The sequence below is a fragment of the Gossypium hirsutum genome, chromosome D01 (genome assembly GCF_007990345.1).
Source record: "Gossypium hirsutum isolate 1008001.06 chromosome D01, Gossypium_hirsutum_v2.1, whole genome shotgun sequence".
Lineage (NCBI taxonomy): Eukaryota > Viridiplantae > Streptophyta > Magnoliopsida > Malvales > Malvaceae > Gossypium > Gossypium hirsutum.
The window spans coordinates 6,119,656-6,147,538 of NC_053437.1; the positions used below are offsets into that span (position 1 = coordinate 6,119,656).

The following is a 27,883-nucleotide window of genomic DNA, read 5'->3' on the forward strand; positions in this document are numbered from 1 at the left end:
TTTTTAACAAAAAAATCAATTTGTTATTTAATCTAATGTACATAGACTATTTTGCCTATTTTTTAATAGAGAAGACAAACTACAATCTGACTTCTAATACAGAGCTACATACTTTTATCGAATTTACTTGACTCAGTAATTTAATTGAAATCTAGTGAAATATAAAAAAGATTTCAAAAGAAAACCCACAAAGGAGAGCATTATGATATTGTGAAAAGGAGTTTAGTGATGAAGGTTGGGATAAGGTTTCCCCAATGCAAATATTTAAAATTCTTATTGGGTTAAAAGGTGAAGACCATAATGGGAAGTTGGAACCCAATCCATAATTAAATAAACCACTATCCTTTAATTAGTTGGTAATTTTCTGAGAGAAAAGAGTCCATAATATGGACAAAACCCAAAAAGGAAGACCAGAGAGCCTAACAAGAATAAGATTAAGAATAATAATAACAACAACTATCTGCTAAATCCCTTTCCTCAATGAATTTAAAGCAAACCCATGTATACATACAGATTTTGCATTAAGTATATAGGTAGATGAGTGAGTAAAAAAATTTGATAAATAACAATAATAATGGAAAAAATTAAAAAGAAAAGAAAAGATTATTTAGTTTCTAGCTTTGTAACATCTAAACCACAAAATAACTAAACCAAGCACTCTATACCCTACTATGAAGCCCAACATGACACCTACATTGGTCCATTTCTGTGAATCTTTCAGGTCTTGCCGTCTTAAGAACGAACTCCCATACAACCTACATTCACCATTCTCAATTTCAATGCACTTCCTTTCCCCTTGTTCCCCTCCATACTCATTTATCATAAAGCATTCAAATGGGTACTTAAACAAGCTCAAATAATGCATGAAAACCCAGTAGCTTGGTATCTTATCTTTAGCTATAAAATAGCCTGAAAACAGGAAGAAAGACCCCATTAGACCTGCAATCACTGAGTTCCCCATTATGAAGTTTGGGACAAGTGCACTGAAACATGCCACGAATGAATTGGCCATCAAAAGTACCATCCATACCACCAAGGAGAAGTAAAGGAACCCATCAACGGTGTCTTTTCTCAATCCAACAAGCCAGTAAACTGGTGAAGTGAAGAGGATGCCTATCATTAAAAGAAATGGGAGGAAAACAAGGGTATTGGACAAGACATAGGAGGAGACTCTGTATGCTCCTCTTGATGTTTCTCTCATTAGGATCCTTCTTTCTTGTAAGAAAATTGGTAGTCCTTCAGTGGTTGAAGATAGTAAGAATGTGAGGGTGAAAGCGAAGAACCCTGTTTGGGTTTGTAAAGCTATCCTTCCTTTATCATTTCCTACGTTGAAATATATGGTTCCAAGTATAAAACCTGCTACCAAGGCTTGTATGACCCTTGTGGCAAAGAGTTGTTTGGTTCTGAATATGTTGCTGCAGAATCTTTGTCCTAATATCAAGACCTCGTCGAACCGGGAATTTGGGTAGACGAGCAGCTTTCTTTCGAAGCGGATTGGGGTTGTAATTTTACGGTCTTCCCGGTTTATGTTACTTAGAGTGCCTGGATTTGGGACGGGTAAAGTTTCTATAACATCGATGGCGAATTCAAGAACATTGACATGTCGAGGGATTCGATGATCAGCAAACTTTAGTCTTTCTTCGAGAAGGTTTAGCCCTCCGTTATGGACGACAAATCCGTTTGAAAGCAAAACGATGCGATCAAACAGTTCGAGGATCCGAAAACCAGGTTGGTGGATGGTTAAAACAATAGTCTTACCTTGATTAACTGCCATTGATTTCAGTAGTGTCACTGCATGAAGAGCTGAAGCAGAATCCAACCCTGAAGTTGGTTCATCAATCAAGATAACAGCAGGGTCATGAACCAAATCGACCCCAATCGATACTCTTCGCCTTTCTCCACCCGAAATGCCGTTGTTCGATCCCTCACGGATCCTGGAACCCGCCACATGTTCCAATCCTAGCTCCTTCATTAGCTCTTTCACTCTAGAACCAGCTTCCTTCCTCCCTCCTGGTAGCCTCAAAAGGGCACTATACATCAACGTTTCTTCGACTGTAAGCAACGGAAATAGCGCGTCGTCTTGCGTAACATACCCCGAAACTCTCCGAAAAACTTTAACATTAATAGGCTTGCCATTGACAAGAACTTCCCCTGATGACACTTCACAAGGTGGTATCTTCCCAGCAAGAATATCTAGCAATGTAGTTTTGCCTGCACCACTTGGTCCAGCTATTGCAGTAACCTGTCCGGGCCTAGCTTCACAGTTCACACCCTTCAAAATGAACTTAGCAGCAGCTCTACCTTCATTCCCACCACAAAAATCACACCTGAAATAGTCTTCAAATTTGGTGCTCAACTTGTAAGACAGATCCCTAGTTTCCAATCTGTACGGATATTTCCGGCCACCAGAATCCGGGGACTTAACAGGCAATTCCATGAGAGAAAGAGAATGTGAGAAAGTTTGAGAGGAAAAACTGGGGATACCTGAAGTTATGTGAAGAAAAGAATATAAAAGGAGATGAACCAACACACCAAACTGGGTATCCCTTCAACAAGCAACAACAAGAAATAAATGAATAGCTAAGTTTTGCATGCATGTAAATTTAGCCTGTTTTGGATTATTGGACTTTAATTGACTTTATTTATTATAGTTTTTGGTGGGGTTTGGGTGAATAGGATATTTAGTTTACAAGAAACCCAAAATGAAAAGAAGAAAGAAATAAATGTCACAAATTAAATTAAGTGATTGGCTAATGTTGAAAGTTTTACTTATTTCAGGTGAGCTACCCAAACCCATAAGAGGTATGTTGGTGGCCTTACCCTATCTTCCCTACTCTTGACAGCTAAAAAAGGTAGTTGGGAGAAAACTAAAACAATTGGCTATATAAACTAAGAAATTCCATTTTGGGGGGCTATGTTTTAATGGAACAACACAATTAATCCCAAGTTGGGTCATCCAATTTTAACTTATAGAACCCTAATCTTGATTTTTTTGAAGTTATGTTTATCAAACCAAGCTATCATTTTTTTTATGGTTTCCTTTGATTTAACGAAATAGTTTCTTAAATGTTTTTGGTTTGAAGATTATGCTTAACAGATATATTTGGGAAAAGTGTGCTTAATGTAATGTGCCACACAAAACCTTACCTTACTTATTTTTTAATCAAGTGTTTTTTGGAAAAAAAAATTAGTGTTAATCGATGGATTTTTAACATATTTGGTATTATCTTTAATTAAGATTTTATCTTTCACTCTAAAAAAATAAGTGTTTCATATAAATATGTTGTTTAATAATATTAAATGCTGAATATTAAAATATTTTATATTTTTAAATTTACTCTCCTCCTACTATTTTAAATAAAACCATTTTTTATGGATTCATCATCTTTATCATTAAAAAATAAAACATTTTTATTGAGTTGGTGTTCTAATTTAATTAGAAAATTACTTTAATGCCCTTTTGCTATTAAAATAAATATATTATTTTGAGGGTACTTTAGCCTTTTAGTTTAAAAAAGATCATTAAAAATATGCATGAAATGAAATTTGAACTCATGCCGACTGAGTTAGTAAAATTTTAAATTTATCATTCAATAAAAGTTTTATTTTAATACTTTTATGCATTTTAATTTTAGGTTTATTATATAAAAAAACTCCTTGAAAACATTCAATAACCAATTGGGCCATCAGTTAAAAATAGCACTCAATTGAGACCTTAATCGAGTTTAAGCACTCAACTGAATCCTCAATTAAATTTAAGCAATCAATTAAGCCCTTGTTCTTTGACAAGGGTGCTGAGATACATCAAAGGAACAACTGCTTTTGGTGTCTGGTTCGCAATGGTGAACTTCTTGAAACTTATTAGGTACACTGACAGTGACTGGACTTGATCAGTGGATGACATGCGAAGTATCTCTGAATATTTCTGTTCGCTTGGATCTGGGGTATTCTCATGAAATTTGAAGAAGCAATCAACAGTTACTCAATCCACAGCTGAAGCTGAGTATGTAGCTGTAATAACAACAGTCAACCTAGCGATGTGGTTGAGAAGAATTTTATTTTATTTGAATCGTGAGCAGGTTGAAACAACTCAATTTTTTTGTGACAACCAACTAATCATAGCAAATGCGAAGAATCTAGTCTTTCATTGAAAGATAAAACATTTTAAAATCAAATACTACTTTGTAAGAGAAGTAAAGAAAGTGACTTTAGTCTATTGCAGTTCGGAAGATTAATTTGTAGATATCCTGACCAAACCACTCAATAAGTTGAGATTTGAAAAGTTAATAAATAAAATTACTATTTGCAACACGAAGGCTAAGAAGGAGTGTTGGGAAGAGGTCATCCATGCGAGCTCACCTAAAGATGCAAGCTCACAAAGACTATAAGCTTATCAAATTGCGAACTCATCAAAATTGACGAATCTTCTAGATATGGCGAGCTACTCCAAATGAACACATACTATCACAAAGTGACGAGTTCCTTACTTTGGCAAACTAAAGTCATAGTAAAACATGCGAGCTGCCTTGAAACTGCGAAACAACTGGAATTTAAAAGCTTATGTGTAAATTTTGTTTACAGAATATATATATATATTTATTAGTATTTATTAGTATAATATATTTAATATTTATTATCATAAAATCTTTAAAGCTTTAACAGAGGAATTTGTACCTCTTCTCTGCAGGTTTTGTAATTCCAACTAAACCCTTCAAAACCCTCGTAGCATTTTCGTGAACCGTCTAATCACTTCGCTGCCTCCACTAATGGCGACCCAAGCCCTCTCTCGCGCTCTCCTCTCGAATCCCAAAGCCCTTTCTTCCTTACTCTTCCCTTCCTCCCGCTCTTTCTCTTCCTTTTCCTCCTCCTCCTCCTCCTCCGCCGCTTCCTCCACCAAAACTCTTATCACCCCATCGCCACCCCCTTCCCTCTCCTTCCTCCGTCGCCTTCGTGCCCCGCCTTACTACTCACTCCTTCGAGGCTCACTTTCCCCAGTTGTTAAATCGTTCTCGACTCGAGCAGCCAGGTCCTCCCTCAATGATCCCAATCCTAACTACTCGAACCGGCCCCCGAAAGAGACCATCTTGCTCGACGGATGTGATTTTGAGCATTGGCTTGTTGTGATGGAGCCGCCTAAAGAGGATGCTACTAGGGATGATATTATTGATAGTTATATCAAAACCCTAGCTCAAGTAGTGGGCAGGTATTCTTTTTCGGCTATTTTTTTGCTAATTTACAATGAGTTTCTTTTTGGTTGTTTTTTAAATATTAAGCTATATGCAGTTTAATTTTTTTGGAATCAGCAACAATGAAAGTACTGATTTTTTGTTTTGTTTTGTTTATATGGCATTGAAGTTGTAATTTTATTACATTCATTCACAATCAACTCTGGCTTTTATTGCTTTATTTTACATGGTAGCAACTTTTGAGGATACTAAGCCTTATTTTTCATGTTTTTTCTTGTCTGCTAATGGATGTTGAGGAAAGTGGCGACTATATATAGTTTGATTGTTATGTTTCACGATTTCTTTTTTCATGGGAAATATGAATGTACTGTGAGTGTTGGAATAAAGGTTGTTGGTTCGATGTTAGTCCGGGTTTATTGCTTTATCATTGATCTTAAGTGTTATTGTTTATTTGAGTTCTAGAAATGGAAAGAAAAATAATATGTTGAATTCAATGTTCTACTGTTTGTAGTTCGGATGTTATTTTTATTTTCGCACGAGTAGATACTTGTGTCATTCCTACACTTCTTTTATTGTTAGCACAAGATGAGTATGGTAACTCAGATAGGAGAGTATCTGCATATTAACTCCAGTCTTTGAAATAAATTTATTCATCCTTGATATGGAACTGTGATACATAATTCTTTTGTCATTGTAGCCATTGAGTATGTGGATTATGATGTAATTGGATAGAAGAATCTCTGCATATTGACTATGGTCATTGAAACAACTTTTTTCTTTCTTTGCATTGCAAGTATGCAATGCTTGTTCTACAAGGGATTTTAGATCTGGTCTATATTCATTCAACATGTTATACTATTAGTTGTAGCAAAAGCTCCATTTATCCATGTGATAATTGTTGTATTATTTAAGTGCTGGGATTTCCTTGTTTGTAGTGATGTTTTTTACAATTACTTGCTTGTTTTTATTCCTCCAGAACAAGGGATGTATTATAATTATTTTTTATTTCTTGTGTTTATATGCAGTGAGGACGAAGCAAGAATGAAGATATACTCAGTTTCAACCAGACATTACTATGCATTTGGTGCTTTGGTGTCTGAAGAGGTCTCATATAAGATCAAAGGTGCATGACCTCTTTTCTTATTTTTTTGCCACTCCAATGCTATTTGTTACCTATGTCTCATAATTTTTAATTTTTTCCTCAGAACTTCCTGGAGTTCGGTGGGTTCTTCCAGATTCCTATCTAGATGTGAAGAACAAGGATTATGGAGGTAAATGTTCATTTTTAATCTTGAATATTTCTTTATTTGGTGTCTCTTTGTTTTGAGCTATTAATACTAGAAACGTACGTTATTGATTTTCAGGGGAACCTTTCATTAATGGGCAAGCTGTGCCTTATGACCCAAAATACCATGAGGAATGGGTGAGAAATAATGCTAGAGCAAATGAGAGAAATAGGCGCAATGACAGGCCACGCAATTATGATAGATCAAGGAACTATGAGAGGAGAAGGGAGAACATGAATACTCGAGATAGTCAGATGCCTCCTCAAAATCAGGGCATGCAGAATGTCGCTCCAAAGACTGCTGGGATGCCTCCCAACAACATGGGAGGGATGCCACCCCGCAACATGGGAGGGATGCCTCCCCAGAACATGGGAGGGATGCCACCCAACAACATGGGAAGGATGCCACCCAACAATATGGGAGGAATGACACCGAATCAAGGATGGTCCGGTAACATGCCTGGAAATGCTCCAAACTTCCAAACTGGCCCCAACTATGGAAACGCTCCTGGAAATGCGCAGAACTTCCAACCTGGTCCTGGTCCTAACTATGGAAACACACCTTACCAAGGTGCTACACCCAATGCTCAATATCACCAGAATAACTATCCTCCAAATGTTGGTGGAGGAAACATGCCTGGTGGGAACTACCAATCTTAAATCTTTGTTCTAATATGAATTCAGAGACCATTGTAGCTTTTAGGCATTGTTGTAGATAAAGATAATATGCCTAGACTTATGGTTATTGGCTACTAAAGAATTGCTATTGAATATGTTGGGCAACTTATAAGTTATAACAGATTCATTTGTTTGCATCATGTAGCACAATAAATTTTGTTGGATGTTTAGCAGGTTCATAATATTGATGGTGTTGGGTAAATTTCTATGAGTGCCATGAACTGATTGATCTCTTTGAATGATATTTCTTTTGTTCATAGTTGCTCTTAGACCTTGCAATTCCATGTATCATACCTTTGATAGTGATTAGTGACATGTCCACTGGTCTGGTTTACTCAAAAAGCGTGGCCTGTATGGATGGGTTTAGTATAAAGCTTTTCTAAGTTCAGGTTGGTTTGGCTTGGCCCAAATTATTATTTAACTTTGGACATAGTTTTGCATTGAAAAGATTTGTTAAAATTGGTCATTGAATGCCAATGATTCAATAGATTGGTCTAAGTCTCATTGTATTAGTCTTTTTAATTTGTTCTCCATGGAGAATACAAGGGTCCTACCTAATCCAATGATCCTTTAAAACTCCAGGTGTATTTTCCAGTATTAATAACCCCTTGTGCCACTGCCCATAGAACAAAGTGAAAAACCTTGAAGAAAAACATTAAAAATTATGGAATAATTACCTAGAAAAACCTTGAACAATTCGTGTTTTCATTGCCTACTAGCGTAATCTAAACAACAATTGACTTTTCCTTGGGACTTTGCCCTTTATATATGCTTATGTTTGTCCATTGTTTTGCACATTGAAAATTTTAAAGCAAACTAAGCAATGGCCAGTAACACCGAGACCAGCAAGACCACTGCTGATTACATAGCTGTTTCTGCCGCCGTCGAGCCCCCTCCTGAGGCTGCCCTAGTTGTGCAGTCAAAGAACAAGAACAACAAGAAGAAGAACAGAAGGTGTATATTCTTGTGTTGCTCTAACATGCAGTTCGAGAACGAGGAAGAAAAGGCGAAGGCCTTGCAGTTTTTGAACAGTGGGGAAACCAAAGTTGGGATGGTGATGTGTTGTTCCAATTTCCAAATCGGTTCTGAGCTTGAAGACGCCCCTCCCAAAATTCCAAAGTGATGTCACCATTCATGAACTGCCCTTTGGTAGCATAAATTACAAATAAAAGAACTTACAATGTTTGTAAAATAAATAAATATTGTATCATGGTGTATAGAATCGTGTGTTGTTCTATCGATAGTATAGTTTTATTGTAATAAACATTTTTCTGTTCTTTTAGCTCTAGCTATGGTAGTGTAATAAACGAATTGTGAGTGATTTTTTGTGGTATTTTATTGTTTTGGGTAAAGTACAAAAATGGTATCTGAACTATTGACTTCATCCTATTTCAGTCATTGAACTATTAATTTTTTTTGGAAATCAAATATTTTACTGACTCTCCCCATTAGCTGCTATTAGATGAGTGATGGGAAATTGATATATGGGTTTCTTTATTGGTCTAATAACAAATTTAGCTCTCTAATATTTAGATATTCTATCAATTTGATCTTAAATATAAAATATTTAACAAGTTTAACCTTTAATATTTATACGCATTTGTCATCCATTACACCAATAACCAAATCTAATTGCAATAATCAATCTTTTCTTCTCCTTTTTAACTGTCAAAATAATCCAATCAATAAACCCAAATCCTGCTACCAAACGCGACTCATTCACGGTTGATAGATTTTCATTGTTTTTATACCCATTATCAAAGGGTGAGCTAAAAGGGCTAAAAATAATCTCTTTTTTAAGATTGTTTTGTGAAATTTTTAGAGTTAAAACTAAATTGCATAAATTTTGTAATTTTTGAGGGCTAAATTTATTGAATTTTTTTAGAATTTGAACTAAAATGGACAAATTTTGTAAACATTGAGGGCTTAATTTGTTGAATATTTTATATATAGGATCAGAGCAATAGAATGTCTAAACATTGAAGGGTTAAATTTGTTATTAGAATAAAAAAAAACCCCAGATCAGCTTTCCGTCGCTCATCTAACGACAACTAACGGGAGAGTGATCAAAATATTTGATTTCGAAAAGTTAAGTGATTAAATTAAAAATTTTAATAATTCAATGACCAAAATAGAACGAAAACAATAATTTAGAGACCATTTATATAGTTTACCTATTATTTTTTATCCTTCGATGCTAAGTTATGGTATAAGTAATTAAAAGTAAGCCCTTGAAAGCAATCTTGAAATTGTATAAGATTATGTAAATGTATGAATAATTCTGCAATTGTGATTGGACCATAAAGAAACTTATACATAAACTTTTGTCTATGTTTCTAGATGGTCCATGCAATAATTTTTTATTAAGCAAGTTCTACAATTTTCAGTAAGCAATGATGTAAATGCATTTGATAATAGCTTCAACTAAATAGGAAAATCAGATTATTATTTTTTTTAAAAAATCTACTCCTATTTTGAGATTCCATTTGAAGAGTTGAAATAAAAAATACTATGGAGACACTAAATATATATATTTAAGCTCTTATCCATTCTGCCAATTGGTAACAAACCTGAAACAATTTTGATGGTAAGTGATGATCATGGGATACACTGAAAATACAAACGTCAAAGACAGTGTCACCGTGCCCCCTAAGGAACTCGAAGCTGTTCCGGAAGTTCCGGCCCTTGACCCCACCGTTGACCACGGCTCGATGTCTGAAAAGAATGATAATAAGAACAGGAAGAGAAGTTGTTTCCTGTTATGTTTCTCAAATGTTGAGCTTGGAAATGAAGATGGCAAAAGGAAAGCCTTTTCTTTCCTTGAGAATAGTAACAGGCGCTGCATGGCCATATGTTTTTCCAATTTCGAAGTTGGACCGAAGATGAAAGGATGATTCCAGGCTTATCGTGTATCCTGTTCGTAGTTCGTGTATTCATATCGTGTTTGTGTTATTATGTTGTAAGAAAATTGAATTTCCGAGTTTGGATAGTTCGTGTGGATGTTTTAAATTATGCACACGACTGAAACATACCCCAGCTAACAAGCTTGCCATTAAAATTGTCTGCAACATCAATGTAAACCTTGGACTGTTTATATGCCTTTGCAAGCTCTTGTTTCCTAAAGTTCAGATCATCCTCTAACCTGGATATCCTCATAGCTAGATCCTTCAGCTTCTGACGTTCGATTTGACCGATGTAAGCGCAAGCGATTTTCTTCAAATGTTCCATGGCGAAATCCACCTTGAAACTGATACGTAAAGCGTCCTTGATTGCGTCCCTCCACTTCAATATCCTATCCTCGGTGATTTCCTCGAGTCGAAGATCGTTCATCTCTTTGACACTAGCGCAGAACATTATGTATACCATCTCAGTGATGCTCGGGTTCATCTTACTTGTTGCAGAAATATCGCCACAAGCATCAATGATTGTCTCGAGGGTAGGGATCAGAGAGTGTGGGAAACTATATTTCCCGTGCTTTATGCGATCTCCATCTAAGCCATCGAAGTCTGAAAACTTCCCCTTGCTCTCTTCCTCGGCTTCGATTTTCGTAAGTAGGTCGCTAATGGGAATTTCATCGTTACAGCATGTTGCTACTTCAGGTTTTGTCGGGTTGAGATCCACATTAACCAGGATCATCTGTAGCAGGTTTTGAAACTCATTCATGTCCACATCCATGAACTGAAAACATTACCAAACATTGAATTGTAAACCAAACACAGAGGAAATTGTACATGAGTTTTGGATTGAATAAATACTTACGTCTTTAAGAGGAAATGCTTCAATGGCGGGGTTCGTTCTGGGATTGATTGCGGCAAGCTCCAATGACAAGAACTGCAACTGCAACATAAGTAGGTATATATAAATGTAAAATATATACAGTTATGTTAATATAAATGTTAAGGGAGTCCAGTTTCTTTCCAGAGAAATCTTCAAAATATTGTCTATTTAGAGCTGATCGGCCCTTAATGGGCCGGTATTGTACTCGAGTTGAGTCGGAGCATGTGGAATGAGAATGCCTTGTTGGATTGGTCGTGAGTAATTGACGGGCCACGTAATGAGAGGATGTACGCACCTCGTGCTAGATAGAGTTTGAACCCCTAATTTGTACCATCTTTTCCCTCAAATGATCTATATCCTATATAGGTCAAGAATTGAAACCTTACCGGGCACAACACACTCACATCCCTTCAGTAGGTGGCCCGAGCATTAGGCACGACCTGATCAAATGTGGACCTCCTATTTTGAATACCCCGCCTCAAGCTCAGGCTCTCAACAGAGTCGGAAGACAAAATCCCTGTTCGACCAGGAGACAATACTGACCTATTTGAAGGCTCCAACTCAGGACAAATAATACTTTAAAGACTTCTCCTGTCCGAACTCCCCTCAACAAATAAACATAAACAGAAGGATCCACACCTCGCTCTCACGTTGCAGTGATTGAATGTAACTAAAAATCTCATCAAGCAAAAGCGCCCCCTGAACCTGAATCCAAAAGTGGCTTATATTATGCCATAAGTAATGAAAATATTCGTATCCATTAGCATACCTTATTGCAAGCAGGGATCAGATCCTTAAGAATTTTGGTACTTTCACTTATTTGTTCTCTCATAGCCTGCCAATAACAAAGTTCAGATCAGTGGAAACATATTCAAAGCCTGCAACTATGTCACAAAATTGCAAAAACTCCATGAATTATATATCAAATTGTTGAAGTTGGCCTCCATGCAGCACATGCAGCATCAAGAAGCAGAATAAGCTGCCCGAACCATGCAGGCTGCAGTTGAAGCCAATGCTGCTGATTTTGTTACTTCAAGTTAATGTTTTGCTGGTTAGTTAGATTTGAACTAAGTTGGTGGTATACTTGATGTAATTAGGTGATGTTTGAGCTGATAAATCAGCTTTACAAAGTGTACAAGTTATGTTTTTAACAAGTTTCAATGTTATTAGTGGAGTTAGGTGATGATTAGGTGACCATGTTTTCATTTTGACTAGCTGAAAAGCTTGTATATGTATTGGCATTATGCCATCTTTCAATGTTAATGAAAATTATCAGAATTCTTCATCAAATTCTCTCTTAGTTCTTTGCTTTCTTTTGTTCTTCAAGCCTGATTCTGTTTGTTTGTTCAGCAAGTATCGAGCCTTCAAGCTCAAGAAACTGCTAAATTCATTCATCTTCCATTCTTAGTTCCAACACAAATTACCCTGTGGCCATCAGTGGCTTGAGCTCTTCTTGCTCCTAAATTGCTGTAATCTTGTTTAGCCTTTTGCTCCATTGGCTTGCCTGAACCTGAACTAGGTTCTGCTTCAGCTTTAGAATCACCATAGGAGAGCAGCAATTCCAGTTTTGATTTTAACAGTCTATTCTCAGCAATCAGCCCTTCATTTTCCTCTTTCAAATGCTTGTTCTCCGCTGACAGTTCATCTGCTGTTATCTGCACTAAGACATGTTAGCGTCAAAGAAGACACATCTCCAGCTGACCATGGCAATCCTTAAAGTTATTTTAGAGTAACATAAAATTTGACAAACTTTGTTATGTTTTATATGTTTACCTTGCGCTTTTGCCTATACCTGTAATCACTTAGTTTTTTGTTTTCTCTTTTCTGAGCTAAACTAAGTTTAGGCCTTCCACCTTCAGATTTCGTTTGGTACGAACCTTCGGATGTTCCTAATTGATTCAACTGGTCTTGATCTGTTAAAGACTGAGCGAGTCCACCATTTATAGCAGAGATCTCAGCTTCGTCCTCCACGAAACCAACCAGCTCCATCCATTGACCATCAACTGGTTTCTTTGAAGTGAAAAATGAACTGGACCCATCTGATGAATAACCCTCCATGCTCACCAGATAAAACTCTTTAATTTTGATTTTGTAGCCAGCAAAACACAGAGACCAATGATGTTTAAGCTAAGACCATCTCATTCATATATGAAACAATGTTCGGAAACAACAAGGCTTGTATTTCCTTGGTTTTCTTGCTTCTTTCCTTCAAGATTGTCGCCACAATAACTTGTCACCTATTTCAATCATTCTTATAAGAATCTACTTAGAAATTGATTTGAACACTATTATTGTTGGACGGAGAATGCTAAATGTCTGTTATATTGAGTAAAAATATTTAATTTGAATATAACGATAGATAATTCAGGATTTAACAAATGTGAAATGCTACAACTTCAATGGTTTTTGTTTGAGCAGGTTTGTAAGCTTATAGAACCTTTTCTTTTGCTATACAATTCTGAGACATGCTTATGAATTTCAAGACAACCATTTGAGGTAACAATCAGTATATGAATCCAAATAAAATATCATAAAAAAATCCCTGTCTACGGTACCCGAATTAAGAAAAAAGTAGGATACATCCGGTATGAGTATCTACGTAGACCAGATGTGTCACATAAGGATAATTTGAAGAAAATAAAGATTCCAAGTGAGTAAGTTTCTATCAGCTGCAAAATGTGACAGTAGTACAGAGATTAGGTGGGTAGTTTGAGCGTCAATCGCTGATAAAGAAAGCCTTTTGGTGAAGCTCATTGGAGTGTTGGAGTTGCATATCATCAAACAGATATAAATAAAAGTGGCAATTTCGATGCTGATACAGCATAAGATTGGGGGAAAATCCAAGCGATCTTATTTGGGTGAGCCCTAAAATTTAAGGTATAAAGTGGATAACAATGGCGAGTATTACTTGAACAAATAAGAATACCATACAGAAAGATTATGTCAATCTTTTGAAGGAGCAAGATATCAGCTAAAATGGTATACCAGTTTCATATGATCGGATTTTTCTGCAGTATAAGTGTCGAGAATGGTATCTCATTTTCAGCAATGCATAATTCTATTGGAAGAAGACTAAGGAAATAAACCTGTGCTGACAGGTACTCCAATGAAGTTCTCAGCAGCATTGACACACATCTTGGACTCCTCATATATCTCAGTGCGTTTCTTCTTCCAGTCATTCACCTCAGCTTCTAATGTTGAGATCTTTGAATCAATGTAATGAAGCAATTTGCACCCTCGTTGACCAATGTAAGCAAAGACAACTTTCTTCAAATGCTCCATGGCAAATGCCACATTGAAACCAAGGCGTAAAGCATCCTTGATCACATCTCTCCACTTCAGAATTATGTCCTCAGTAACTTCCTCAAGCCGTAGATGTTCCATATCTCTGATCACAGCACAAAATAAAACATAGACTGTGGTAGAAACACTGGGACTTACTAGACTTGTTGCAGAAATATCACCGTAGACACTGTTTATTCTCTCAACAGTTGGAATCAGAGACAATGGGAAACTGAATCTCCCAAATCTTCTCTGCTCCCCGTCTAAGCCTGTGAAGTCTGAGAGGTCTACATTGCTCGCAACTTCTGTATGAAATTCTGTAAGGAACATAGGCAACTTGATCTTAGCCACTTCAGCAGAACATGAACCACTCTGAGCACTCTCTGGATGTTCAGTAGCAGGCTCATTGACAGCAGCTCTTGCATTTGGAGTCCTCTCTTTATTATTTGTAAGATTCTGACTGACAGCCACACCTCCATCATTTGAACTAATCTTCTGCTGATCTTGGATTCGTTGACGCTTTTGGATACTACTGGACTGAAACAATACGTTGGGAGGTAAAAAAAAATCATGATAGCAGAAAAAGAAGATTACACAAAAGTCGATTTGGTTTGAGACAATGAAGATGATTTTATTGAACATTCTATTTTCTTCCAAGTAATTGAGCAGTGTAAAAATTTAGACATGCAAGATTACTCATGCTCGAACCAAATAAATGAATAGCAAATGCTAATACAGTCAGAAAGATTTTAAAGAACTGTCGTAAATGGTCTAACAGGGAAAAAAAGAGCGAGAGATAAAAGAGTTTGTTGGGAGAGAAAAGGCTGGGGGAGGGGGGGGTGATTCTTTTTGTCAAAAGATTGAGTGCAGGTATACTGCCAAGCCAATGTTCAAGCCCATAAAAACCACTACTACTGCAACATGTTAAATCTATGGAATATCATTTTTACTGTTTACATAAATTCTTATTTGATTGAGACGATAGAACATACAATGACATAAGCATTCCAAATTTGACCGATCAAAGTACAAAAGGATATTGAAAGAGTAAGACACAATTATAAAGGAATCTTGGTATGCATGCCATTAATTCTGTCAAAGATAAGACCATATGCAAAATAATACCTAAGTTTTTGACATCGTTCTAAGATAATAAAACTGAGAAGAGATGATTGTGACTCTGTACGCTAAAACTCATCAGAAGCAAATGGTTGCTACCTGCACAGAAACACTTTGATCATCATGCCACTGGCTGGTTGATTGAGAAAAACAACATTCTACCTTATCTAGATCTTGGGCTGGAAGTTGCTGTTTGGCACGCAGCTGTGAAAGCTCCTCTTGGTACCATCTTATCTCATCCTTCAACTTCTGCAGTTCCATCTGCAAAATAAAAAGCAACATCAAAGAATAATGTATTTGACAGCCAAGCTTCTTTTAATCTTGTGCAAAGTTAAAATTTTAACCTCGAGATCACTAGTCATTAACATCTTTGTTTCAAACGCAACACCTCCATATTCTCAACAATATACCATAAAGATGAGCTATAGATAAGCGTTTTCAATACTACTTACATAAGACACTAAGAAGAAAGGTGAGACATGCACAGGCATATAGATATTAATCACTATGACTAGACAGTTTTCTTCTCATTTATCTCCATAGTATGTGCCTTTTGCAAATGATTTTTTTTTCTATTCAAGCAGCATGAACAAAAGAGATGAACTTTATACAATTGAATTTCGAATAGATACCTCAATTGTCAGTTCAAAAATTTTAAGTTTTGCGAATTGTCTTTTAAACTTGAAGGATGTAATCCTAACTTTCTGCTATAAACAATGGGAAGAATGATAAAAGGAAGACATGTATATTCTTTACCTTCTTCCTCATTCTGTACTGCTGATCCTTAGGCATTGTGGCCTTTCGCTTGTCTATTTCTGAAACAATGGATCCACGTTTGAAACCTATTCGTTTGTTATAAGCTAAACATTTAGATGCTCCTGATTCAGCCAACTGGGGTTCAACACTTGTAATCAACTCAGTCTTCAAATACTTCGACTGATCAGCTTCATTATTCTTAAATGGACTGGAAACCTCAGACGGAGAAAGGTCCATGTTTCCGTGAAACAGTATCTGCCTGATTAAATTGCAAATAATTCTGAGGAAAATGAAAAGAGTGACCAAATTAAAAGATCAAAATAATCAGAAGAAAATATTCTTTCTTTAGCCGGTAAACAATCATTAACTCCGAATTTTAACCTACCAGTCATAGACAGATCTATAAGACCAAAAGTCAACTCTGCCAATCAAACAAAGAGATGAATTAATGAGAAAATCCGCTTCAGTATTGACAGGATCCGCCCTTCTTTCTTTTCCTTGAAACCTGAAAATTTCAGCATAACATAGTTATAATTACTTATAAAACTCAGCTAGGTTGTGAGCGAAACTGAACGGAGTCGATGATGGAACTTCGATTTGGTTGCAAAGTGATGAGAGGTAAGCGTAAAATAGAAGAATTTCCAGATTTCTATGACCTAGGATTAAAGTGATGAGAAAATGGAATTATTGCAAAGCTGATCCCACCTACTTATAACATTTTGGCTTTTTTTGGGGCAAACTACACCCAAGATCACTGTACTATTAATGAGTTTTTATTTTGGTCACTTAATCTCAAAAATTTTCAAAGTAATCAATGTACTATTCGAAAGTTTTTATTAAAATTCATGTGATATCGAATCGGTTTGAAAACAATGAAATAGTATCCAGCATGAGACTATTTGTACTTATGTTTTGTACGAGGTGGACTAAATGAGTTAGAAATTGAAAGATAATTCTTGTCAAAAGATAATACCAAATTAATTAATCAGGGGAGGAGATCAATCTCTCATGCCTACAACATAATACTTTTGTCATTGGTCGCAAGATTGTTGGGGTTATTATTATTACCACATAATAATACTAATAAATTATCACTTTAATGTAAAATTAGTAATATAATTAATAATGAATGGTATTTTCAAAACATTTTTTTAAAGTAGTGCTTTTATATGGTATAGATGAATTTTAAAAATACAAGAGAATCCAAAAAATGTATAATGACTTATTTGGCCTTCTAATTTCATAAAAATGTCATTTTAGTCTTTTATTTAATTTTTTACTTTTTTAACCCTTAAACTTGTGTTTCTTGTCAAATTACCCCAAATGGATGGGAAAGTTCTTTTTTTTTAACTTTGCTAAGGTGAGGTACATTTGGATTGTCATATAGATGACACATCAACATTTAGTTAAATTTTTAAAATTCTAAAAATTAAAAAAAGTTATAAAAGTTATAATTTTTTATAATATTTTAAAAATTAATTAACTATTGATATATCATCCACGTGATGTCAAGTTAACAAAGTTAACAAAGGTTAACTTTTCTATCTATTTTGGGATTTGGCCAAAAAAAAAATTAAAGACTAAAGAAAGTTAAAAATAAAATGAAAGGCTAAAATGATTTTTTTATGTTGGAAGGCAAAAACGTAATTATGCCCAAAGTACATCTGGGCAGGGTTGGCCTGATTCAAAAAGAAAAAGTTCAAGCTAGACCCATTTTCGAGCCAGCCCAACTCACCAAAAAGTTCATTTTATCATTTAAAAATAAATAAAGTATTAAAAATCTAATTATATTTTTATTTTTTTATAATTAAATCTGAATATAATTTTTATTATTTAAATTTAAATATAAAATTAACTGTAATTATTATCTTTAGAATTTTATGATTTAAAAAGTATGATTATAATTTTAAAATAAAGTATGAGTTTTAATATTTTATTTATAATTTTCTAATATTTATAAATCTTTTAATTTTATTAAAATTATTGGTAAAAAAATTCTAACAGTATCATAAAGATATTTTAATTATAGTTTATGTGCCAAATTAGTTATTGAATTAACGTATTATGTCATCATTTAGGGGAAACGGAAATTAAAAGACTAATAACCAAAATGTAACAACTTGATAACATTAATGACTATTACATAACATTCAAAAATTAGATAATCAAAATATAATTTTAAACAAAATTTAGGTACTATTATTGTATTTTAACCTAAGACAAATATGAATTAAAATGATTGAAATAAATATCATTTGACATGAGATACTTTGTTTCGTAAAATCCTTTCTCAGTGCATAATAATTAATTAAAAATTATGATTATACAACCGAGTTGGATTACATAAACAGACCTGAACTGACAGACTTGCCATTGAACTTGTCCATAGCATCCTTGTATACCTTGGACTGTTCACACTCTTTAGCATGGTCTTGTTTCAAAGCATTCAAGGAAGCCTCTAAGTTCGATATCTTTTCTTCCATCTCATCGACCCTTTGGCAATGAATTTGGCCAACAAAAGCAGGAATAATCTTGTCCTTCAAATGATCCATCGCAAATCCCACATCGAATTTTATCCCTAAAGCTGCCTTGATCGTGTCGCTCCACTTAATTATACAATTCTCAGTAACTTCGGGAAGTTGTAGATCATCCATTTCCTTAATTGTCGCACAAAAGAGAATATATATCGTCTCGTCCACGCATTGGGGCATTGTGCTGTTCTCCGAAACATCGCCATGCATGTGGGTGATATTCTCGACAGTGCTTTTCAGAGATTTTGGGAAACTATATTTTCCAACTGCTACGCGCTCGTCAATGCCTAAACCTGGGAAGTCTGAGTATGTAACTGTGCTCTTCCTCTTTTCGCCGATTCTTTTGAGAATTCTAGCCATAAGAGCACGAGAATTGTCTTGTTTTTCTGTAGGATTTGAACTGCTGGCAATGCCTCCTCCATGACTGTTTGAGTATGTCCACGGTGGATCCTGAACGTCATTGCTGAATTGCGAACCATTGAGCTGGAATTAAGTGGGGAAAACGAAAGTCAGGGTTCTAGAATTAGAAGCCCACCCAATGCATGGTTTTGTTTGAGATGAAATTGAAGCTATCTTTTCTCTTGAGTTTAAACTTATCAAACCGAAGTATAGAGAAGAACTCAAAGAATGAGACATAGCAAAATGCAGAAAACAAAAACATATATTTGATTAACTAGGAGCAGTGTGGGTAGAAATGGATATGAGTACTTGATAACTAACTATTGTTAGGAAGCCTTGAAGAGCTACCTGCTGCTGGGCTGAACAATCTGAATGAAGAGGCTGCTGGAAGGTTGACGGAGTCTGCTCATTCGATTCCTGGCAACTGGTCGACCCTTGTAGAAGTTGTACCAAACTGTCCCTTTGCATTCGTAACGCACTTACCTGCACTCAATAATGCAAAATCAAAGCAAAGATACATGGAAGAAAATATTTCTATGTTACTATGAAATAAGTATACATCCATAATCTTGTAACAAATATATTCACTGTTATTCATCAGGAAATCAAGGTCTAAAGCTTATATGGCTCATATTAAAAGACCAGTAGATCATGATCCAAAGGAATCTATATGTTAAACATATGTTTTCGCACCATTATCTGAAAGATTTACATTCAATTTATAAGATTAGTATTTTGGTTTAGATTAGTTCCCCAAACATGAGTTCGGATTATACGCAGATAAAGATACTATAAATGCCCTCAAAATTATTTAAAAATATATGGCCCATACCTCAGGGTCCTGATCAAACTCTTCCGAGTCTTCTCCATGGTGGCTCTGCAAATTAAGATAATCAAGGAAATGATGAGCTGGGAGTTCCCTTTAGTAACCATAAAAAGATACACCCATCAATAACCAGCAAAGAAGTTATAAATACATTAAGAAGTTGTGAGAAACTAGAGCAGTAGGATGTTTTTCTTCAAGCCAGTTTTTTTAGTCCAAAATCATATCTTTACTGCAGCATGGCAAATGCAATTGAAGTAAAGATCAGATAGAAGCAAAACTTCGATATATACTGGCCTAGTAATAGGTAAAGAAAAGTTGAGGGTTGAATACAATCATATGGAAATGACCAAAGATAAGAAAGAAAATCAATTCATATCTGTCCCTGAAGTAACAAAAACTCGGTAAATATGATTGAGTTTGACTTTGAACACTAACTCTTGGGAAGCCTGCTACAGGGGCCGAAAAACTTGGATAGTGAATTTGTTGGTTATATAATTGTCCCATTTGTGCTGGAATTTGCTCATTTGGTTGCTGCCCACAGTCTAATGACGATCGCATATGTGCTGGGATTTGCGCATTTGGTTGCATCTGAATGATTATGTCTGATAACGATTGCTTCTGGGCAACCAAAATGACATTTTTCCTTTTCAAGTTTTCAATCTCAGCATTAGTTTCTATCTGCAAAATCCAAGCAATGTTTAATGGTCACCTAGTTTCTTTCATTTGGATACTTTTAAATCCATTGCTAGTTGTGATTGATATGAACATCAGATCCCATAAAAGAAATGGCCACATATCAGATTGAAAGAGATTGATTTACCTTTTGTTGCTTCATTTTCTTTTTATATTTCTGATCTGATTCTTTTCTTCTCTCTCGTCTTTCTGCCTCATTAGCTGCTCTGGGACGTCGAGTTCTTTTTTGTTGTGAACCTTGAGATGAGTATCCGTGATTCAATTGAGGTTGGCTTGTTGGTTGAGGATGCACCAAGCTGTTACTCTGCACTGAGTTCGTTAGATCTGTTTGATTCTGACCTGGTACACTTGATTGAAATTGCCCAGTATGCTGAGAGTTCGAGTGATGAATCAGAGTCTGGTACTGACGTGTTTCATTCAATTGAGGTTGGCTTGTTGGTTGAGGATGCACCAAGCTGTCACTCGGCACTGAGTTCGTTAGATCTGTTTGACTCTGACCTGCTACATTCGATTGAAATTGCCCAGTATGCTGAGAGTTTGAGTGATGAATCAGAGTCTGGTTCTGACGTGTTTCATTCAATTGAGGTTGGCTTGTTGGTTGAGTATGTTCCCTAAAGGTCAACAGATCAGTTAGACACTGACCTGCTACAATCGATTGACATGGCTGACTATGCAGGTCTGACTGATGATTCAGACTCCAAGTCTGATATGTTTCCTTCGATTGGGGTTGGCTTGTGTGATTAAAGCTCTGAATGTTACTCTGAACCTGATATCCTTGATTGAATGAGGCATGGCCTGTTGGCTGAAAGTTCATCCCTACAACACTTTGCAACGAAGGGGGGTAGATCGATTGGTAATTCTGGCTCTCATCAGCTTGATTCGCCATGGATCCGTTGTTCATCTGTGAGGCTGGAAATGAACCGGAAGCCGTTGCCGCTGAGCCGTCCATGATTACTGGATATGAAAGCTCGCTTGGATTCATGTTTAACTGATGTTCACTGCAACAACAAAATTCTCTAAACAGTCAATCGTTTAAGATGTGAATCAACTATGAAGACAACGGAAAGTTGCCTTTTGATCTTTAAGGAAAGTCGTTGACGAACGTGGCCCTTCACCCTCCAATCGGACTGTGAGGATAAACACTATTGTTTTTTGCTTCAAAAAAAGTATTACTATATTATTATGGGTGAGTTTGGATGGGCGGTACATTTACGGTTAGTATAAAAACAGCGGTGACACGCAGTACCTAATCACTCATCCAAATAGCTTTAAGAAAAGTATTACTACTATTATTATTATCATTATTCCATTTTCTTTTCTTGGTGAGATAGTCGCTCTTTATCGCCCGGTCGTTGACTGTGTTGTTTATCTCTCATCGTTTAACCATAGAGAAGACCTGCTACTAGCATCAGGCAATCCATCACTTCTTTAGACCTAACAACGCCGATCTGGTCATCTCACATAGTCTCCTTAGATTGACTACAACAGTGGAAACATATACAAATCCATCAACTATGTCAGAGTTTATGAATTTTGTCCATAATTTTGATTTTCTTTTCATCACAAGATTCGTAATGATTTTAGGACTACACTGTGATGATCAGTGGCTTGAACTCTTCTTGCTCGCAAATGGATGACATCTTGTTTAGGTGGCTCTGGTGGTTTAGAATTTTACCTTAAAGCTATTTTTAGTGTTATTATAAATTTTGACAAATTCCTGAAGAAATTAATATTTGTTTACCTTGCGCATTTTCCTATAACATTAATCACTTTTGTCTTAGGACTTCCACCTTTGGGTGTTTCTACTTGATTCAGCAGGTCTTGATCTGATTGAATTCAGTGAGTCCACCATTTATTGAAGACATCTCAATCAGCTCCATCCATTGATCTTCTTGTTTCTGTAAAGTAAAAATGAACTGGATCCATCTGATGAATCACCCTCCATGTCCACCAGACGCATAATTTGCTCGATTTAGACCAATAATGTTTCTGAGTCTTGAAGCGGGAGCTTTCCTTAAGATTATCGTTCGAAAATTGTCCAATCGCCCGACAAATTCCAAGCTCACTCGATCGCCTGTCTGACTGACTTGTCTATTGTTTGACCAAGATCGTCTGTCTTGTTGCTTGATCACTGTTCATTTGTTCACACGTTGTCTGAAAGTCCACAGTTCGCTAGATAAGATGCAAGTTGTCTGGAAAGTGCAAAAGCATACGCTGTTTAATTAGTTTCTATCTGTGTTTCCCACGTTAAGAAATTATGAGTGCACAATCCCATATACATATCTCTTAATGGATATCTTTGTTATTATTATTATTTAAAGATCATATATTTGAATCTTCAAAAACAAAACCACATATTTGAAGAATCATGTCCCCTATGTTTACAATTTGTATTTGAAAAAGTAATCAATGCATAAATGATACACCCAGGAGGCAATATTTAACATCATTTGCCTTCTACATTCATGTACGAGAGAAAAACCTACTATAAACATAGAAATTACAAAGATGTAAACAGCAGGGGTTTAAATGGTGGTACAGGATACTTTGGATGGAAAAATCCTAAGAATGGCAAGTCTAATTTCAACAAACAACAATTACCGTACAGAAAGATTGTGTGAATCATTTGGAGGAGTAAGATATCAGGTAGAAAATGGTAAGCTAGTTTCATGTGGTGGTACTTTGCCTGTAGTAATTGTTAAGAACAGTATCTATTAAAACCGAACCTCGATAAAGATAATATAGAACGATCGCAAAGCAATAAGAAAGAAAAATAAAACATAGATTTTACGTGAAAACCCTCTTAGGAAAAAATCACGGGCAGAGAAAAAAAATTCACTAATGTTGAAAATCAAATGACATAAGAGAAGTTTCGACTACATCTATTTAAAGGTTGAAAAAACTTATTCTAATCAATGTGTCCTGTACCACCGATCTTTCTGTATAGTATCAATTTCAACAATGTTTAATTCTGTTGGAAGATGACTAAGGCTTCCTTTAGTTTGGCTTTGCATGCCAGTGAGGTGCAGTTGGGGGGAAAATATGGTACCAACCTCACTGGTCAACTCTTTGGTTCAGCATGTCAGTCCAGTGAGAAGCCATCTCCACCACGCTGGTCAGCCCCAAATCAGCTGGAGATTTCAGCAGCAATTGAAATTAACTGAGCTGTTGGTATTTTTAACAGACAAAAATACCCTTACTTTTATTTATTATTTTACCATTTTATCCTTGAAAGTTAAACTATAAAAAATTAAAAATAATGTTACTATTTGTGAAAATAATATTTATCATTGTTATAAAAAATTTGATCCAAGTATAATGTTATTATTTGTTACTATTTGTGAAAATAATATTTGATCTAAGTATAATGTTACTATTTGTGAAAATAATATTTATCATTGTTAATAAAAAATATGTAACTATAAAAAATTAAAAATAATTATCATTTTATCTAATAAATAATTTAAATTAATTATATAATTCATTAAAATATTGGAAGATACATTTTAATATTTTATTAAATAAATTTTTAAATTCACATATTTTAATAATTTTAAAAAAGTAAAATAATTTTAAAAACTTCTATTATATATCAATTCTAATCTGATGTCCTTAATAGTCATTTTTTATTCTTACCTCACCGCTATAGCTGCGTTTGAATCCAAACACACACTCCATCATTGTTTCTAATCTCACCGCTACAGTATCCAATCTCACCATCCAAACTAAGCCTAAGGAAATAAACCTGTGCTTATAGGTACTCCGTTGAAGCTCTCTACAGCATTGATACTCATCTTGGACTCCTCGTATATCTCAGCGCGTTTCTTCTTCCAGCAATTCACCTCAGCCTCTAATGTTGAGATCTTTGAATCAACGTCATTGAGCCATTTGCACCCTGATTGACCAAAGAAAGCATAGGCAACTTTCTTCAAATGCTCCACGGCAAATTGCACCTTGAAACCAAGGCCTAAAGCATCCTTGATGACATCTCCCCAATTCAGCATTAGGTCCTCGGTAACTTGATCAAGCCGTAGATGTTCCATATCTCTGATCATGGCACAAAAAAAAACATAGCTCTTTTCAGAAACACTGGGACTTATTAGACATGTTTCAGAAACGTCACCATAAGCAACTTTTATTCTCTCAACGGTTGGAATCAGAGACAATGGGAAACTGAATCTCCCCATTCTTCTCTGCTCCTCCTTTAATAAGCCTGTCCAGCCCGAGGGGTCTACGTTGCTCCCAACTTCAGGATGAAGTTTTGTTAGGAACATATGCAACTTGTTCTTATCCACTTTAGCAGGACACAAACCACTCTGAGAACTCTCTGGATGTTCAATAGCGGGCTCATTCAGAGCAATTCTTCCATTTGTAGTCATCCCATCGTCAGGAGGCAATTGTAACTCATCTAACCAAAAACCATCGAACTGGGAAAAAAATATACTATCAGTAAGTCAAAGTAATTATTGAATGATATGTAATTTAGGACAATTACTGCACTAAAGGGTTTCTAGACAATAGTAACTAGTCAAGATATCACAAGTCAAATGTAGTTAAGTTGAAAGAATCACCAGTAGTACGGATAACGGTGGTTCTGTAAATTAAAAGAATCAGGCAGGTAAATGAGATTGAAATAAATGTTCCCCTTCAAAGATTTTACAGTAATTAGTCAAGATTTATAGAATTGATCGTACATTGTAAACATCGTCACCATTAGTAAACTCCATTCCATAGTGATCCTGCAAGTTAAGACAAAGGATATAATATTAGCGATGAGTAGCTGGCATGATCAATGTGGTTTTAATCCGTACAGGTATCTTAAACCAACACAGTTGCTACCTGAAGTTGAACATTTTGATCAACCTGGCTAGGTGGGTGGGAAATATAACTGTCTTGTCTCCGCATAACTTCCACTGGAAGTTGTCCCTTGCCTTTCAGTCCGCTGATCTCCTCTTTTAATTGTCTGTTCTCATTCATCAACTCTCTGTTTTGGTCTTGCAAGCGTTGGTTCTGGGAAGTCATTTCGACAAATTTAGCCTGCACAAATGAAAGCCAAAGTTAAATAACAGAAAAGTATTTGTTTTCATACTAATTCAGTACTTCAGTTTATAATTCTATCCCATCCCTAATCCCTCCATTACCTTTTTATTTTGCCGATAGTCCCTATCAGTCTGCCTTTTGCGTGCTTTTCTCTCATCTTCACTCATTTTACCACGACAACATCCTCGTCTCGGTTGTTGCAAAGCTTCTCCTTGAAGAAACCTGTCTTGGGTTGCTTGAGAATATGACATTTGCTGCTGAGAATGAAACTGATAAGTTTGGTTAGATTGATTATACATCGACGAACTGTCCATCCTTGAGGAGGGGCTGGTAGCTTCTGATGTAGTATCATCCATGTTCGCCGGATGCAGAATTCGGCTTTGCTTTGGCCTATTGCAGTCGAGATTAAGTAATAATACCTGCAAAGATACATCATAAGGAAATTCAACGAAATCCTTTTGCAGATCAAAGGATTGCTAATGATCACATCAGAACAAAGTGAAATTCTCATGTTGTAGATGACCTAATCACAACCTGAAAACACTGAAAGAGAAAAAAAAAAACACTGAGAATGAACTTCCCATCAATAACTCTCCAAGATCCATGGATGCAGAATTTGGCATAAGCTCAGCAGATTGATGATCTGCAAACATAACATAACCTAGACACTTGAATGTGAATACTTGAAAAAAAAAAGGCAAGACAATCGACAGAACATTTCCTGGCCTAATCTTATTAGCAGGAAACGAGTGAAGATGAAAAATTTGTAAATCAAATGATTAATTTCCTAAACCAATCATTTGGATCAACAAATTTCCCATCCTCACTACTTTCCATACCTAAATGATTGACCTATTTAAAAGCTAAACAATCAAACAGGTGATGGTGATTCCAATGAAACAAATCAACCCCTAAAGTGGAATATAAATCATTTCCACAAACAAAAGGTAAACAAAAGAATCAACCCAAAAAAATTCTATTCTATAATAAGCAGTATCAATTATGAACTAAAACAAGATAAATCGATGCTTACCCACTTCAAGTATAGGAACAATGATTGATTCCCAGAATCTAGCTTTTGGTTTTTAGCTCACTTTCCAAGTCTTTTAGCTCACTTTCCAAGTCGTTTTTTCCCCCAGTTGTCTGCATGACATGTTGAGCAAAACAAAAATAAATGGGGAAAAAAATCCAAATAAAAAAAAAGGAAATGAAATGAAAGAGTAGTAGCTAAGGTTTGCAGGTGAACCGTAGGATCAATGTCGTGCGTATAAAAGATATAAGAGCTGCCGCCGCCCTTGGTAATCGAGCGATCATCGCACGGTATCGTTGGGTCGTTGACCGCTTGTCGTTTAGCTTTCATCTGTCAATCTCTTTCACGTATTGCATTTGCCTACCTTTTGGAAAGATAAAAAATCCTTTTGATGTATGAAAAACAAATAAATTAATGATTATGCTCCTGAATCCATTGTTATGGTAATTAATTCATTGTAATTCAGTGAAAAGTTAAAGGGCGTAAATGATTTTTAATGCAAGAGTTGGAGCAGCTGGCCGAATCCAAGATGAATAACATCAAAACTAAAGTTATAGTAGTTTTGCAATGGAGGGTGAGGGTTGTTTCGATGACAACGTAAGGCCATCATTTGGAATTTATGAAAGATCAAAACACATGCAAAAACAGCCACTGCCGTCTCTTACATACGATCCAAAGACAAGGGTATGTTTTGTGGTTCGTTTTCACAGCTGTTTTGTCATTTTAATGTTAGTTAAAGGGATGGAAGTTAAACCCATCCAGAAAGAATCATACCAATTAAGAACTGCAAGCTGTTTGGTATAGTGACTTGTGATTCAGATGGTACGATGGTCGGTTCATTTAGATTGTTGTCACATGATGAAATCCGCAACTAAGTTTGAACAAAGTTGCAAATAGTTTATACATGCCAGCTCCTATCCTCAGCATCAAAACATTCATTGAACAGACTGATGATGATCTCATTTCAATATTCATGTAATGCTTTGTGGTTTGTTCGTGTCCTTATTCTTTGTAAGAATCTGAGACACTGAAAGCAAAATTCCATTTGACAACTAGTAATATCCAAAGTAACTAAAGTCAAAAGACAGTACATTTAATTGTCCCACTTAATAGACAGTCTTATTTTATTTTATTTTTATTTTAGAATTAATTGGTTAATCACATCAGCTCCTCATAATAATAGTGATGAGTTTGATATTAAATAGTGTATGTTTTTCTATCAAATTTATATTTGATGCATTAAATTTATAAATTCACAACGATGTGTCACTTTTTAATGAA

The 27,883-nt window shown here is 35.6% G+C and overlaps 5 protein-coding genes across 17 annotated transcripts; 1 reads left to right on the forward strand and 4 right to left on the reverse strand.

Annotated features, from left to right (window-relative positions):
• Positions 1–463: 463 nt before the first annotated feature.
• LOC107916807 (ABC transporter G family member 10) lies at positions 464–2,569 on the reverse strand. The gene has a single exon (XM_016846181.2). The coding sequence runs from the start codon at positions 2,435–2,437 to the stop codon at positions 608–610; it is 1,830 nt and encodes a 609-aa protein (XP_016701670.2). The 5' UTR covers positions 2,438–2,569; the 3' UTR covers positions 464–607.
• Positions 2,570–4,422: 1,853 nt separating this feature from the next.
• On the forward strand, positions 4,423–7,286 carry LOC107917862 (multiple organellar RNA editing factor 8, chloroplastic/mitochondrial). The gene is made up of 5 exons (XM_016847227.2): positions 4,423–4,564; positions 4,688–5,203; positions 6,212–6,309; positions 6,392–6,457; positions 6,551–7,286. Exons 2-5 carry the CDS (start codon positions 4,767–4,769, stop codon positions 7,129–7,131), a joined length of 1,182 nt encoding a protein of 393 aa, XP_016702716.2. The 5' UTR covers positions 4,423–4,564; positions 4,688–4,766; the 3' UTR covers positions 7,132–7,286.
• A 2,791-nt stretch (positions 7,287–10,077) lies between these two features.
• LOC107917805 (uncharacterized) lies at positions 10,078–16,759 on the reverse strand. 8 transcript variants are annotated; one of them, XM_016847127.2, is made up of 7 exons: positions 14,013–14,149; positions 12,700–13,163; positions 12,351–12,581; positions 11,696–11,761; positions 11,566–11,631; positions 10,909–10,986; positions 10,078–10,785 (listed from the first exon to the last, which is right to left on the reverse strand). In XM_016847127.2, exons 2-7 carry the CDS (start codon positions 12,982–12,984, stop codon positions 10,159–10,161), a joined length of 1,353 nt encoding a protein of 450 aa, XP_016702616.2. In that variant the 5' UTR covers positions 12,985–13,163; positions 14,013–14,149; the 3' UTR covers positions 10,078–10,158. The 8 variants fall into 8 exon arrangements, 6 of the variants coding, with proteins under 6 accessions (XP_016702616.2, XP_016702615.2, XP_040942825.1 ...); XM_016847126.2 differs by having other exon boundaries at positions 10,078–10,827; XR_005909217.1 differs by lacking the exons at positions 10,078–10,785; positions 10,909–10,986; positions 11,566–11,631; positions 11,696–11,761 and adding exons at positions 15,427–15,588; positions 16,084–16,363; positions 16,469–16,759 and having other exon boundaries at positions 12,143–12,581; positions 12,719–13,163; positions 14,013–14,745.
• Positions 16,760–18,207: 1,448 nt separating this feature from the next.
• On the reverse strand, positions 18,208–23,663 carry LOC107917743 (uncharacterized). Of its 2 annotated transcripts, none has more exons than XM_016847032.2 (7): positions 23,586–23,663; positions 22,274–22,724; positions 20,660–21,530; positions 20,275–20,517; positions 19,846–19,890; positions 19,362–19,496; positions 18,208–19,097 (listed from the first exon to the last, which is right to left on the reverse strand). In XM_016847032.2, exons 3-7 carry the CDS (start codon positions 21,512–21,514, stop codon positions 18,423–18,425), a joined length of 1,953 nt encoding a protein of 650 aa, XP_016702521.1. In that variant the 5' UTR covers positions 21,515–21,530; positions 22,274–22,724; positions 23,586–23,663; the 3' UTR covers positions 18,208–18,422. The 2 variants fall into 2 exon arrangements, with proteins under 2 accessions (XP_016702521.1, XP_040942827.1); XM_041086893.1 differs by having other exon boundaries at positions 20,660–22,011.
• On the reverse strand, positions 22,815–27,228 carry LOC107917746 (uncharacterized). 5 transcript variants are annotated; one of them, XM_016847037.2, is made up of 7 exons: positions 26,819–27,228; positions 26,606–26,715; positions 25,674–26,215; positions 25,372–25,569; positions 25,227–25,271; positions 24,169–24,959; positions 22,815–23,663 (listed from the first exon to the last, which is right to left on the reverse strand). In XM_016847037.2, exons 3-6 carry the CDS (start codon positions 25,926–25,928, stop codon positions 24,264–24,266), a joined length of 1,194 nt encoding a protein of 397 aa, XP_016702526.1. In that variant the 5' UTR covers positions 25,929–26,215; positions 26,606–26,715; positions 26,819–27,228; the 3' UTR covers positions 22,815–23,663; positions 24,169–24,263. The 5 variants fall into 5 exon arrangements, with proteins under 5 accessions (XP_016702526.1, XP_016702527.1, XP_016702530.1 ...); XM_016847038.2 differs by having other exon boundaries at positions 25,674–26,233; positions 26,819–27,188; XM_016847041.2 differs by having other exon boundaries at positions 25,674–25,991; positions 26,819–27,185.
• Positions 27,229–27,883: the final 655 nt, after the last annotated feature.

Bases quoted from the DNA above. Each gene is read 5' to 3' on its own strand.
- LOC107917743 (XM_016847032.2), bottom strand. From the start codon at position 21,514: ATGAATCCAAGCGAGCTTTCATATCCAGTAATCATGGACGGCTCAGCG. The intron at 19,891-20,274 runs GTTAGTGTTCAA...CTTAATTTGCAG, and splicing joins CTGTAGCAGGCTTCCCAAGA to AGCCACCATGGAGAAGACTC. The intron at 19,497-19,845 runs GTATGGGCCATA...TATTGAGTGCAG, and splicing joins AGTTTGATCAGGACCCTGAG to GTAAGTGCGTTACGAATGCA.
- LOC107917746 (XM_016847037.2), bottom strand. From the start codon at position 25,928: ATGGATGATACTACATCAGAAGCTACCAGCCCCTCCTCAAGGATGGAC. The intron at 25,272-25,371 runs GTAGCAACTGTG...CTTAACTTGCAG, and splicing joins ATCAAAATGTTCAACTTCAG to GATCACTATGGAATGGAGTT. The intron at 24,960-25,226 runs GTACGATCAATT...TTTTTTTCCCAG, and splicing joins ATGGTGACGATGTTTACAAT to TTCGATGGTTTTTGGTTAGA.
- LOC107917805 (XM_016847126.2), bottom strand. From the start codon at position 12,984: ATGGAGGGTTATTCATCAGATGGGTCCAGTTCATTTTTCACTTCAAAG. The intron at 12,582-12,699 runs GTAAACATATAA...GTCTTAGTGCAG, and splicing joins GGTATAGGCAAAAGCGCAAG to ATAACAGCAGATGAACTGTC. The intron at 10,828-10,908 runs GTAAGTATTTAT...TAATGTTTTCAG, and splicing joins AAGCATTTCCTCTTAAAGAC to TTCATGGATGTGGACATGAA.
- LOC107916807 (XM_016846181.2), bottom strand. From the start codon at position 2,437: ATGGAATTGCCTGTTAAGTCCCCGGATTCTGGTGGCCGGAAATATCCG.
- LOC107917862 (XM_016847227.2), top strand. From the start codon at position 4,767: ATGGCGACCCAAGCCCTCTCTCGCGCTCTCCTCTCGAATCCCAAAGCC. The intron at 6,310-6,391 runs GTGCATGACCTC...TTTTTTCCTCAG, and splicing joins GGTCTCATATAAGATCAAAG to AACTTCCTGGAGTTCGGTGG. The intron at 6,458-6,550 runs GTAAATGTTCAT...ATTGATTTTCAG, and splicing joins GAAGAACAAGGATTATGGAG to GGGAACCTTTCATTAATGGG.